The sequence below is a fragment of the Charadrius vociferus genome, unplaced genomic scaffold (assembly GCF_000708025.1).
Source record: "Charadrius vociferus isolate BGI_N301 unplaced genomic scaffold, ASM70802v2 scaffold1631, whole genome shotgun sequence".
In the NCBI taxonomy this organism is placed as follows: Eukaryota; Metazoa; Chordata; class Aves; order Charadriiformes; family Charadriidae; genus Charadrius; species Charadrius vociferus.
Genome location: NW_009647010.1, coordinates 147,517 through 159,515, shown reverse-complemented (window position 1 = coordinate 159,515; position 11,999 = coordinate 147,517). Strand labels below are relative to the sequence as shown.

Genomic DNA, 11,999 nt, shown 5'->3' with positions numbered 1-11,999 from the left:
CGTAAGCATTTGACGGAAAGGCGCATCCAGGAACCTGGCCGGTTCTCTACCGCTGCTCAGCCACCGGTTTGGGGGTGAATGAGACAGCACCCGCGTTTCTGCTTGGTTTCTGGAGGAAATGGGGCACAGACCTGCATCCAGTCTCTCTTCAGCCCCGTGGGGACCCGGTGGCTGATTCCAGCTGCGCTGGACAAATAGAGATGTCAACAGTAGGAACCCCATCTCCGGCTGGTGAGCGCCGGCAGGCAGCGGGAGGGGACAGAGCCGGGCGCTTGCTCCGGCCACCGCTCTCGACGCTGGCGGGACCCGCGGGAGGCGAGCGTGCCGTGATGCCCTGCGGAAGATCACTGGAGAGGGTGGGAGGTTCTTCTTTTCCAGCAAAGCAGCTCTTCTTCCTTCTCTTTTTTTTTTTTTTTTTTTCTCCGCCCTCGTCTCTTTGAGGGATTTAATTGTCTCACAAGTGGCACATCAAGTACACTCCATTGGCCGTCTGGAAAAGGATGTGCTGTGTATCGATGAATAGGATCCGGAATATTGTAAACACGGGCATAATTGGCTCGGAGTTTATTGCTAAGTGAAATGAGAGAGGAGGGGAGTGGGCCTGGAGACCTCTGAGCTGAATAGCTGTGACTATCAGTGACGTTTTTGCTCAGAGTGGTAATCTGGAAATCGCTTATAAGCATCTTATAAAACATGATGTTTTTGTAATAGAACGGTTAGGGTGGCTTTGTTGGGCATTTAAAGCCCGTGACCTCCCGTGTTTGTCTTTTTCCCTGAGCAATCACGGCTGCTGTGGGAGCGCATATGGAGACATTTCCAAAGCCGAGACAGAGATGTGGGGCTCCCCCTCCAAACTCCCCGCTGCTGTGCCCGGCAGACCTGTCCCACCGGCCTGAGTTTCATCCCCTGGGCCACCCCTGATGCCCTGGTGCTCGCCCGAGGAGAGCCAGCCCTGCCAAAAGGTGCTGTTGTGGGAGGGCTGAGCGCCCAAACCGCGCTCGTCAGGCAGCCGTGCCTGCAGGGGAGGTGACATCCAGGCAGGGCGTGGGATGCTGCCGGTGGTGGCATCTTCTCCTTCAGAGATGGAGATACTCATCCTTCAGAGATGGAGGTGCTCATCCTTCAGAGATGGTGATGCTCTTCCTTCAGAGATGGAGATGCTCATCCTTCAGAGATGGAGATGCTCATCCTTCAGAGATGGAGATACTCATCCTTCAGAGATGGAGATGCTCTTCCTTCAGAGATGGAGATGCTCATCCTTCAGAGATGGAGATACTCATCCTTCAGAGATGGAGATGCTCTTCCTTCAGAGATGGAGATGCTCATCCTTCAGAGATGGAGGTGCTCATCCTTCAGAGCCCCAGTCTCACGCCTTGGCTTTCCCACGGTGACATCTGCAGGCGGGGCTGTCTCTTGGGTCGTTTGACGGCTCCCGGGGTGATGGATGGACCTCTACTGGAAATGTTACGCCGCCATCAGATGAAATTAGCAGCCCTCTCTCTTCTGTGTCACGAGCATTTAACAGATCACAGCGTGTGCACGTGCGAAGCCAGGAAACAGGGAGGAATCCACGTCAAAGACAGCAACAGGAGGAACAAAATGATATTCACAAAGAGGGTTTGCATACCCGCTGGTCAAGCTGGGAGTGTGTGGAAGCTGAGGGAAGAGAAGGGGAACTTTGAGCCGCCGGCAATAACAAATTAACTCCAGTTAAGGAAGTATTAACCATTCGACATGTTTCCTGACATTCCCTGTGCAGGATTGTTGTGGGATTGTTTTTATTTTTGAACTATTAACTGGAAGCTGAGTTTCCGCTTTTCTCCCCTGTCGATATAAAAATACATCTGGTCTCCAAATAGAAATTGCCCATTCGGGAAAGACAGTCAACCCTTTAAAAATGCATGCACACGGAAGGAAAAATCCTTGTGTGCAGCTGGCGTCGCAGAGAGCATCCTCTGTTGGGGCCGGTTCTTGCGAGGAAGGGAAATTTATCAATCTCCTAATGTTGTTGACCCTTTGTCCCTCTAATGACTCCAGCCCGGAGGCTCTTTGGCTTGAGTATTTAATAGGGCAAGGGGGAATCTATAGGCAGAGCAGCACTGTCCTCCAAATTAATACAGCATTTAGGGATGGAGCCGTAGCGCTCAGGGTGAGAGACGCAGTGGTCCGGTCTCTCGATCTCTGCCTTTCCATCGCCCCGGCGCAGCAGGCTCTGCTCCAGAGCAGTGTCTGCCTTGTCCCCGCGCAGCCTGGCCTTCGCGTAGCTTTGTCGGCCGCCCCTTAATTTTGAAATCCCCTTTTTGAAGCCCGCAAAGGTTTTTAAGCTGCTCTTCCAGCCACTCCCCTTCCTCTCTCCGCTTTTCCCTGCTCTGGTGGCCTCTCCGTCCGCAGCCTAAGCCGTACTCGCAGCTAGCGACGCAATCCTGCCGCACCGAGCCGTGACGCGGAGCTCGAACCAAACTCTGCAAAATTGCACTCAGGAAGGTTCAGAAATGTCATTTTGAAGCGTACTGGCATCCTGTTTTCTAAGGGCAGGAGGTGCACAGGGTTTTCATGCAACCCCGAAAGCGTTTGGAAAGCAAAAGAGACCTGCGAGGAGGTTTGCCGGGGCTCTTTCGGTGTTACCTGACAGTGGGTGTATTACCAAAAGCAGCGGCTTTAATGGAATCCTTTTTTGGCATTTAAGGGTACCGAGCCTTGCGTGGTGGAGGCTCCCCTTTTCCTAAAGGTGTCGGATGATGCGAAGCCGTCGTAATTAGAGGTCTTTTCCGGTGAGTCTCTCTCTCGGGTGAGCAGACACCACAGCTCTCTTTATCCCGAGTTCGGCTACAACTAAACCAACCTCTGGCCGGGCGATGCTTTGCTCTTCAAAGGAGGTGTCCAGCGAAGGTGGATCCTCGGGGAGGGGGGAAGAGCTACACCCCAAGGATAACTCCTGCTTCCAACCCCCCCTTTCTTTGAAAGCCACCCTGCTTGTCCTCGTTTCGTATTTCTCATGTGATTAAAACATAGTTTCTTCCCCGACCTGTCTTTCCATTTGGAATAGCAGCGGCGGCAGATTTCCTCCTCTCGCTGGAAGATTTCCAGCGGTGCGGATGTATGGGGATGGCATTTCTCCCCTTCATCCCTTTGTCTTTTAAATCATCGGTGTGTTTTTTTCCTCTCTGAAAAAGCCTTAATTCCTCTCAGAGCAATGAAAAGTTAGGTTTTATTTCTTAGCTCTTTTCCAAAGGAAGCGACGCTCGCGTGTTTTTCCCCTGAAATGGGCGGCTTCTCTTCTTCAGCCCCCGCTCCGGGAGCCCATCTGGGAGACGGGGCCGTGGGGAGCAGAGGTCCCAGCACGTCCTTTCCTGCCCGGGCTGGAAGGATCTCTGTGATCCCACCTCGGCATCCCCAGCTTTGCTTCATCCCCGGTGGAAACCAGCTCATTATGGGAGTGTGTTCAGCTGGAAAGGGCCAACGTCACCAAGCTGCTGGCAGATGTGCCTCTCCCAGTGGGTTTCTTCCATGCAATGCAATGTGATGGCAGCATCTGGACGGGGCTTTGAGCAGCCTGGTCTAGCAGGAGGTGTCCCTGCCCACGGCAGCGGGGTTGGAACTAGATGATCTTTAAGGTCCCTTCCAACCCAAACCATTCTATGAGTCTATGCTTGCCTTCCCTTTTGCTCCACGACCTTTCCCAGTGATCCCAGCAAATCTAAAGGATGTCTCATCCCGCGCTCACCCCGTGTGTGCCCAGCGTGGTGTGGAAGCGATCCTGCAACGAGGAGGACGTGGCAGAGCAAGCAGCTTCGAGAGTCAAAGCCCACCAAGCGCCGCGCTTTGCACCGTGACGGTGGACGCGGTCGGCACGGTCTGCCCTCCACCGTCACCCGCTGCGGGGCGCAGCGAGGTTGCCGGGAGCCGTATCCCGTCTTCCAACCTCCTTCTTCCTCGTGCCGTGGGAAGTGAGAAATTAAAAAGTATAAATTAACAAATGAGACCCGGCGATTAGAGCTGCAGTTGTTTGCCAGGCTTTGGAAATGGCTCTTTGTGCCAACGTAAACAGCCATCACAACTCCCTACTGCCACCTCCCCCTGAGTGTTTATTTAAGCCGACACATTGCTCTGCTAATTGGATACCATTCCAAGTGAAAATAGGCCTTTAAAACAACAGCAGCGGCAAATAAAACCAGCTGTAGCTGCAAAAGCACCAGCCAGGCTTGCAGCCCTTCCGAGGGGAACGCAGTCCCCCGAAAAGGAGGGACGGTGCCCCGCCGGGGTCAGCCCCGGGGAGCTGGGGAAGGCGGGGAATCGCAGCGATGCTACGGTAGAAGGTGGAGCTGGTGCTCCTCGTGTCTCTTTTTTGTACTGGATGAGAATTATATGAGCGAAAGGGAGTCGGAGAGAGGGGAAGAGGCAGGCTATTGAGTGCTGGTCACTGGAAGTGGGGGGGTTTTTTTTGAGGGTCCTGGCTGCCGAGGAGGGGTCGTGGGCAGCCAAAGCCCCTTGTGGGAAGAGGCGCTCTGCCCAGGGATGTGACGTTCGGGGACAACCGTGATGGATCAAAATTGCAGTTTGGCAAACGGCTCAGAGGAGAGGTCCGAGCTTCTCCAGGGCAACCTCTGTGCTGCTCTGGGGGTCTCATCAGATGGGAGGACACGTCCCCGTTGGGCAGCGGGATGTGTTTATGTGGTCCTATAGCCGTCGTATTTGTTCCAGGGATGTGGGTTTGAGAGCTTATCACCCTACGTAATCCCAGCCTTAGCTGGCGTCTTTAAAAGAGCATTTTGGGCTCCTTTTCTCCACCCCTGTGCCCAGCCACGTGTCGCATTGCCGTGGAGCACTTCGGGTGCCTCTGGGGATGAAAATATTTGAGCGGCGTGTTTGTTTATTTGCATTTTGGGCCCGATCCTGCTCAGTCCTGGATTTCCTTGGAAGTCTGTGGGAAATGAGGACAAAGTCAACCTTCCCTGGGTCGAGTAGCTGCATCCTGAATACCTCTGCTGGTTGCCTACAGATACAGAAAGCCACCTGAGCTGCTGTGCTGGCCGGCACGCTGGTGGTATTCGATGTCAGCAAGAGACGATAGCTGTACGGATGTTGTTAAGCAGAATAGAAGGATAAGGAAACCTTTGGATTTCTATAACACAGCAAACCACCGCGGGCAAAAAGAGAAGAGGACGTCTGCGTTGCCTTCTGGCTCTGCCACATGTGCTGCCACCGTGGCCACCAAACGGTTGGCGAGAGGAAGGCGGCTTTCCCCGCCGAGCTTGGGCTTCTCCAACCTCGTAGCCCCTGAGCAGAACGCACCCTCTCGACGCCTTGGAGCTGGGCTTTACCGCGTGCCAGCAGAGGACGGGGTGGGTGGAGAGTCGCCGTTGACCCACCTAGCGCTGCCCCAAACCTCCACAGCTTTTCCAGGCTGCGGCTTTCCCGGCTCAGGTGCGGTCCCAGGGCGACGCGAGGCTGCAGCCAACCTTGAGCCGCTCGCTCTGCTGGATTGCCGCCTGCTCCCCGGCGAGCAGCAGCAGCCTGCAGGAACGGCGACGGGTATTCGCTCTGCTGCAAGTACGTAGAAGATAAATGACCGAGTCAAAGCCGCTGATGGTGATGAATCCTGCCCCATCGGAGCAAAGTGCTCCAAGTAGGATGTTCTCCGGTGGCCTTTTAGATTCAGGGCAGAGGGAGGGGCATCTTTGCTTTTCCTCATGTGAGCCTGGGTTTGTTTTCTCCCTTAATTCTTTTTGGTTTTTTTTTTTTTTCCCCCTCTTAATTCTGCAGAAAGCGTTCAACGCCCTGTGCCCAGCACCCACTTTGTACGGCCGGAGGCTGGTCTTGGAGTGGGCAGACACGGAGGAGACGGTGGAGGCCCTGAGACGGAAAACGGCAGATCATTTCCACGGTAACGTAGCAGCATCCTGTGCGGGGGCTGTCAGGTTATACGCTGGAGCCTGAGGATGGAAACGAAGGGGGAAGCAGGAGGTTTCCAGGCCATGGCTTTGTCTGACAGCTCTCTGGCTGCACGTGAGCCGGTTAACTCTCCGCCTGCCGGCACCGCCGAGGCACCTCGATGCCACCTGCCATGCTTTTGCTCCCTTCGCCCGCACCCCGAGCTGCTCCGTAGTCGGGGACGGCCTCTGCGCACTCAGCCCGCCGATAAAAAAGGACAAATAATTTGGCCGGCTGTTGAGATGTGGAGAGGACCGTTTGGATGAGGTTCCCGAGAATGACAGCTCCGCAGATAACAGCACCGCGGGCTCCTATTGACAGCCATCGACAGGCACAAATGCATTGCTTGGCAAATATTTATGTAGGAAGGGCTCCCCTGGGCTGGTGGGCTAAGCTGGGGATCGATGCTCGTCCTCCCGCGTCCCCTCCCCGTCCCCCCTCTCCATCACGCACGTGCCCGTCGCCCGGGGAGGGGGGTTGGCATAAGCAGTTCTGGCACTGCACGTCGCAATCCCCGCTGATGGCAAAGCAGCAAGCCTCGCGTATTTAACCACCCTGACTCCAGCGGGACCCGGCTTCGTGTTTGTGCAGCGGCGTGCGCAACGCTGGTTATTACAAGCTGGGGAAGGTGCAGTTGGGTGGTGGAAGGGCTGAGGGTGGGTACGACCGGAGAGGTGCGGAGCAAAGCGGGATGAGCTGGGATCCAAGGGCTGATCTCCAGCGTGGTGCCGAAAAGGAGACCGAAAAGAGCGCAGCGGTGTCTAGGTGTATGTAGTAGCCTGGGTGTAGAGGCAGCAGGGAGGACCGGCGCTGCCGGAGGATGGATGTGCCCCCCCAGAACCCAGTGCTGGAGGAGGGGGGGGAACGTCGTATTTGGAATCTCCACCCAGGTGGAGAAGGCAGAAGGTGTGATGTTTCGTGCACCCTCTTTTATATTCGGGATCTCCTTTCTACTCTGCTCAGTCTAGGGGGGGAAAAATAATCTCAGCTTTATGGTAGCTGCACGTGCTGGCTGCTGCCTGCGAGCTCTGTCGCTTCCCTGTCTTCCCCAGGCTCAGCTTCCTTCCCGATTTTGGTCTGAGTTTGCTCCAGCCTCCATGTCCAGGGTCTTCCTCACCGAGGTGGGGGCTCTGGGAGAGCGGCAGAAGAGCGTTTTGACGTGCCAGGAGGGATGCAGCCTTGGCTGCAGGGGCTTGGCTGAAAAACAGGAGCAAGGTTATCGCTCCCCATCTTTAGGGACCGAAAATGGGATTGAAGGCGGCAGTCATCGCTGCGCTCCAGCCCGTCTCGAGGGGAGAGAAATAACATCCAATGGCTTCAGCCCTCTCTGGCGCACACGCGCGTCCTCCGCTGCGAAACTGCTGGGAGCTAATCCTGCGGCAGAGCGGGATCTGCCGGAAGCGGCTCTCCATAACAAAGCCCGTCTGGGGCCACGCTAGCGGGCACCCCCCGGAGCCGGCTGCCGCCCGGGACCCACGACTCAGCCTCTCCGCACCGCAAGGGCAGGCTGGAGTTTCGCAGGTGGGATTTGATGTCTTTGGGAAGTGCCCTCTCCTGGTTTCCAGGCGGGATGTTCCTGGCATGGATGCCCAGCGCCCCCGGGGAGGGGAGGGAGTCAGGCACTGTCCCTTTTGCTGTGGGGGTGCAGAAAGCCATAGCGATAAAGAAGGACAAACCGCAGCTCCCATTCCGCCTTCAGCCCCCGTGGAGATGCTTTTTCGTGTTTTTCCTCCTCGGCGTTGCTGGAGGCTGATTTTCCCGCACGGAGCCGGGGTGGAGAGGACACAGAGCACGCACAGCATTGCTGCCCTGCCTTGAATCCTCCCCATCCCTTCAGCCTGCCGAAGCAGCCGGGCTGAGACCACACATCTCGTTTCACTGGTGGTGCAGACTGGAGTCTGTTGACCAGAAACCAAGTCTACTTTTTTTCCTACCGGTACCCGTTTCCCCCCCCACTTTCCTCCTTTCCCCACAAGGTGCAGGAGCAGTTCAGACATCCCTGCGCTCTTCGGGGATGTCCCCGTGAGTTTTCCTCTCCCACCTCGGCGTGGTTGTGAGGGTCTTCCCACAGTTTTGCAGGCTGCAGTGGTCAGGACCCCTCCGGTCCCTTATCTCAAGGTAGGAAGGGATGGATCTGGGGATGTGAGCGGAAAGGTAATTTTGAGTCTTCAAGGCTCAGGAAACAGAGTCAAGACTGAGGTCCCTGGTGTCTTCAGCTGCTCTTTGCCACCAAAAGCTGCTGCTGCTGTCCTCACGTTGGTCCCCAAGCCAAGCCCAGCCAGCGGCGTCTGAGGAGCAGGACGTGGAGGCAGATGCCTTCGAAAGGCACAGTGCGCTAGATGGGGTGGCTTTTATCCCACCATCCAGCTCGGCTTATCCCTTGTTTCCTGCCCTAAATGTCTTTGCGGGGTTGAGCATTGCTGTCCCATGGGAGAGTCTTTTTCTTTTTTTTTTTTTTCTTTCTCTGAAAGTCTTCTGTGATCCTTTTGGACCCGGAGACCTCCAATACCACAAGCCACCCGTGCAGGTCTTTGGAGAGGCTGGTCCTGCTGTAGCCTGTTTGTATCAAGCCGTGTTGGCAGCGCTCTGCCATCGGTACAGGGTGACATGTGGCCTCTGCCGCTCCTGGCCCTTTTCCTGGTTATTCCCCAGAAATAAAAGCAACCAGGGAGCGTCCTGAGGGCTTTGCACATACCAGAAGAGGTGAAGGTGTCAAAGCAGGACAAAGGACTGAGACTGCCCATCTCATGGGATTTTCGGACACATTCCTCCCAAGTTTTATGCCATTGGAATGGAAGTATTTTGAAAAACCCTTTCTTTTTCTTCTTCCGTCTCCTCTTTTCTGTGCAGCTTTTGGTTTGCTGCGGGCACAACAGTGATGTACAGATGTTTTCACAGTTAGCACGTGGTGGATCTGTGTGTAGGAGAGGCCGCAGAGTGCTAACGGAGGGTGAGAAGATCGCCACAAGGCCTGGGGGGTTGTTATCATCCAGGTCCAGTGGGACAACACGGTGACCTGCGCTCCCCTGGGCTTGATGGTGACTTTGACTTGAGCCAGTGAGTTCATCCTGCTCCGTCTCACTGCCGTCACAGCCGATTTCCTCATCTCCAGCTTTGCAAAAGCCACCTTGGGCTTTCAGGTCTTGAGTAGCGGCGGCCAAAACCCCCTCACCCAGTAGCTCCAGTATCAGCCCCATCATTTTTGTCTTCGCAAGGAAATCCTTCGTAAAGCGTGGACCTGGGCTGCGAGAGGTATGTCCCGCCACCGACTTCGCTCCGCCACAATTACGCACTTTATTTCTAGACACCGTTGATAGAGATTTGGCTTCCAGTTCCCCGGGTCTCACTCTGCTGTTACGTGTGAGGTTAAAGAGAGGTCTGGCCTCCTAAATCTCTTCTCCGCGCAGGCGTTTGTCTTGGCAATCAAACCACTTCTGATCCATCTTTTCAATAGGTCTAATAGACGGAATGAAACGGAATAGGCGTCCTTCCCATTTCGTGTAGTTTTTCAGGTCATTCTTTATGGCTGGTTTGGAGTCTTTATAATCCTCCAGGAGGAAGCGAGGACCCCAGAAGTTGTCACCGGCTGCCAGAGATGGTTTCAGGAGGGAAGCCACAGCCCAACCCTGATGGTTGGGACCACAACACTACACCCCGCGCTTGCCCTCCTGCCTTCCAGCACAGTCTGGAAGAGGTTTAAGTCTTTTGGCTCCTTCCTGCACGTACCTTCGCTCCATCCTGAGGCAGGAGGGTCTTAGATTAGAAAAAAAAAAAAAACCAACACCACTTTCTTTGAGTTTTAGTTGCACCCCACCATGCATTATTCATCTGTGGGACCTGCTGCTGGAAGGTGGCTGGAGAGCCTGGGAGCTTGGCCAGCTACAGGGGAGGGTTTGATGCTGCTGTGGATAAAGAAAATTATCTACTCTAATGTAGCAAGGGGAAGCCATGGAAAGGTTGGCCAACGGTTGCCACTGGGGCCTCTAATCCGGCCCATACCGTGGAGCAGGGTCATGGCAAATGCTTCATCTGGGCAGCGAGGGATGTACGCACCCTGCCACCAGCAGCGTCTTGGCCCTCATTTGGGGAGGGGGGGTGCTCCCTTGGGAAAACAAGGATCGCTGCCGTCTTTGAAATCAGCAGGGAGGATATTTTGGCTCCGCCGAAACGGCGCCGAAGGGATCCCGATGCCCTGCAGCTGGATTTGCCAACCCCGGGGCGAGGGGCGGATCTGCATCCGTGCCCTGCGCAGGAGGGAACAGTCCGGGGTCGCATCCGGAGCCCCAGTGCAGACCTGCGCGTCCCCTCCATCCCCGCCATCGCCTAACTGCAGCTCACAAAAGCTCTGCCAGCAGCTCCGTCCCCCTTTTCTTCCCTTGCTTGCCCAGCGTGGGGCGACGGTTGCCGGTGCGGCTCCCGCCCCGCGAGCCTCGCTGGGGGGAAGGATTTGCCAGCAAGGCGGCCATACCCTCAGCGTGCGCGTGCTCCCTCTCTCCCGGGAGCTCGCAGTCCGTGCAGGGAAGGTACTTGCTCCCAATCCAGCTAAATTACTATTGACTTGTGTTCTCTGCGCTTCACAAACATTGCACTCAGCCGTCCCCAGCGGGGCTGGCGGTATCCTGCCAGGGCTAACTTGGGAAGCCAGCTGTGCCGGGCCGGTTTTTTCTGCTCTTTCCCATCGATCAAAGAATTAAATTGACAGATGGGGAGTTTTGCGGGAGAGGCGGGAAGGGGAAGGAACGACTCGTGGGTTGGGTTGGTTGGTTGGGGTTGGTTTGTTGGGGTTGGTTTTTTTTTTTCAAGAGGAAGGATGGGGTGGAAAGAGGGGATGGGGATGCTGCGGGGTGGGTGAATCAGAGAGATGCCTGGGGAGGGGGGGTCTGGCTCGAGAGCGTTTCTAGCGAGACCTCCCCTGGTCTTGGGAGAGGGCTGTGGGTGGGTGGAAAGCCGCAGGGCCCCGCTGCGGCTCCCCCCGGGTTATTTAGTTGTCTGCTGGAAGCACAGGCTTTGCAGGGGAAGGTGTGCTCCGCTCTGGACCGCATCCTCATGCCCTCCCCGGCGGCGTGGGAAGGGTCTTCCCCATCCCCATCCCCTCTCCCAGGTTGTTCCTCCGTTGGCCGCAGACCCCCAAGCTGCTCCTTTTACCTCTCGGCTGCGTTACAGACCCTCACCTCCCAGCTTTTTGGGCTCCCTTTTTTTTCTCCTTTCTTCTTTTTCTTCTTCTTTTTTTGTTTTTTTTTTTTTTTTTTTTTTTTTTTTATGAGAGCATCTGTAACTAATGCAAACACATGCCGGAGCCGGAGAGTAAAAACCCTGCAGGATTAGCGTGGCATCCGCAACCCTGCCACGTTCTAATCCCGTGGTAATCCCCCTCTCGGCCCACCCCCGCCGGCTTTGGCTATTGTTTAAAGGAAGCAAATGGGATCGTTAGCGGGCAAACCTTAACCAGCTTGGAGCGGCACAACGGAAGTCGAACCAATTCGCTTCCCCACCCTCCTGGGTTTGGTTTTTTTTCCTCCCCCTTTTCCTCCTTGTTAGGTGGTTGGGGGAGACGCTCACGGTACCCCCCCGGCAGCGCTGTGGCTGAGCCGGTGGATCTGGAGCACACGGTGGGGACCGTTTGCCATGCCGGCCCCCTGCCCACGCCACGGCCGGTCCCCGGGGTGCGCCGCGCCATTTGGGGATGCTCCGTTAGCACCCAGCACCCCACATCCAGCATCCTGCCACCCCCAGCATCGCCTCCCTGCGGGCTCTCCCCATGGGGCACGTCGGGGTTTGGTGGGGAAAGGGGTGGCAGGTGGGGGACAAACTCTGCCCTGCTGTGGATTTGGGTGCTGAGACCGCGTTTCCCAGCGCCAAGCACGAGGTCGGATGGGGGGAGTGGGAACCGGGAGGGCAGAGAAAAGGGGAAGGAGACGCTGAGACCTTCTTCTGCGCTGCCACCAGCCATCCTTGTGCCTTCGGATGGTTGAACTGGGAAGAGGTGCTGGAGGGTCCTGGGGTGGCTCCTTGAAGCCCCCCCTCGACTCCCCCCGAGCTTGGCAGGCTGGAGGGGAGTGGGGGCCACC

The 11,999-nt window shown here is 56.2% G+C and overlaps 1 protein-coding gene across 2 annotated transcripts in view; it reads left to right on the top strand.

The window, feature by feature from the left end:
• The window catches only part of RBM19 (RNA binding motif protein 19), a 63,160-nt gene that overhangs the window by 49,918 nt on the left and 1,243 nt on the right, over positions 1–11,999 (top strand). For both annotated transcript variants that reach the window (XM_009895426.1, XM_009895425.1), the window contains one exon: positions 5,764–5,884. In XM_009895426.1, coding sequence (XP_009893728.1) covers positions 5,764–5,884 — 121 coding nt within the window. The remainder of the gene's footprint in view (positions 1–5,763; positions 5,885–11,999) is intronic.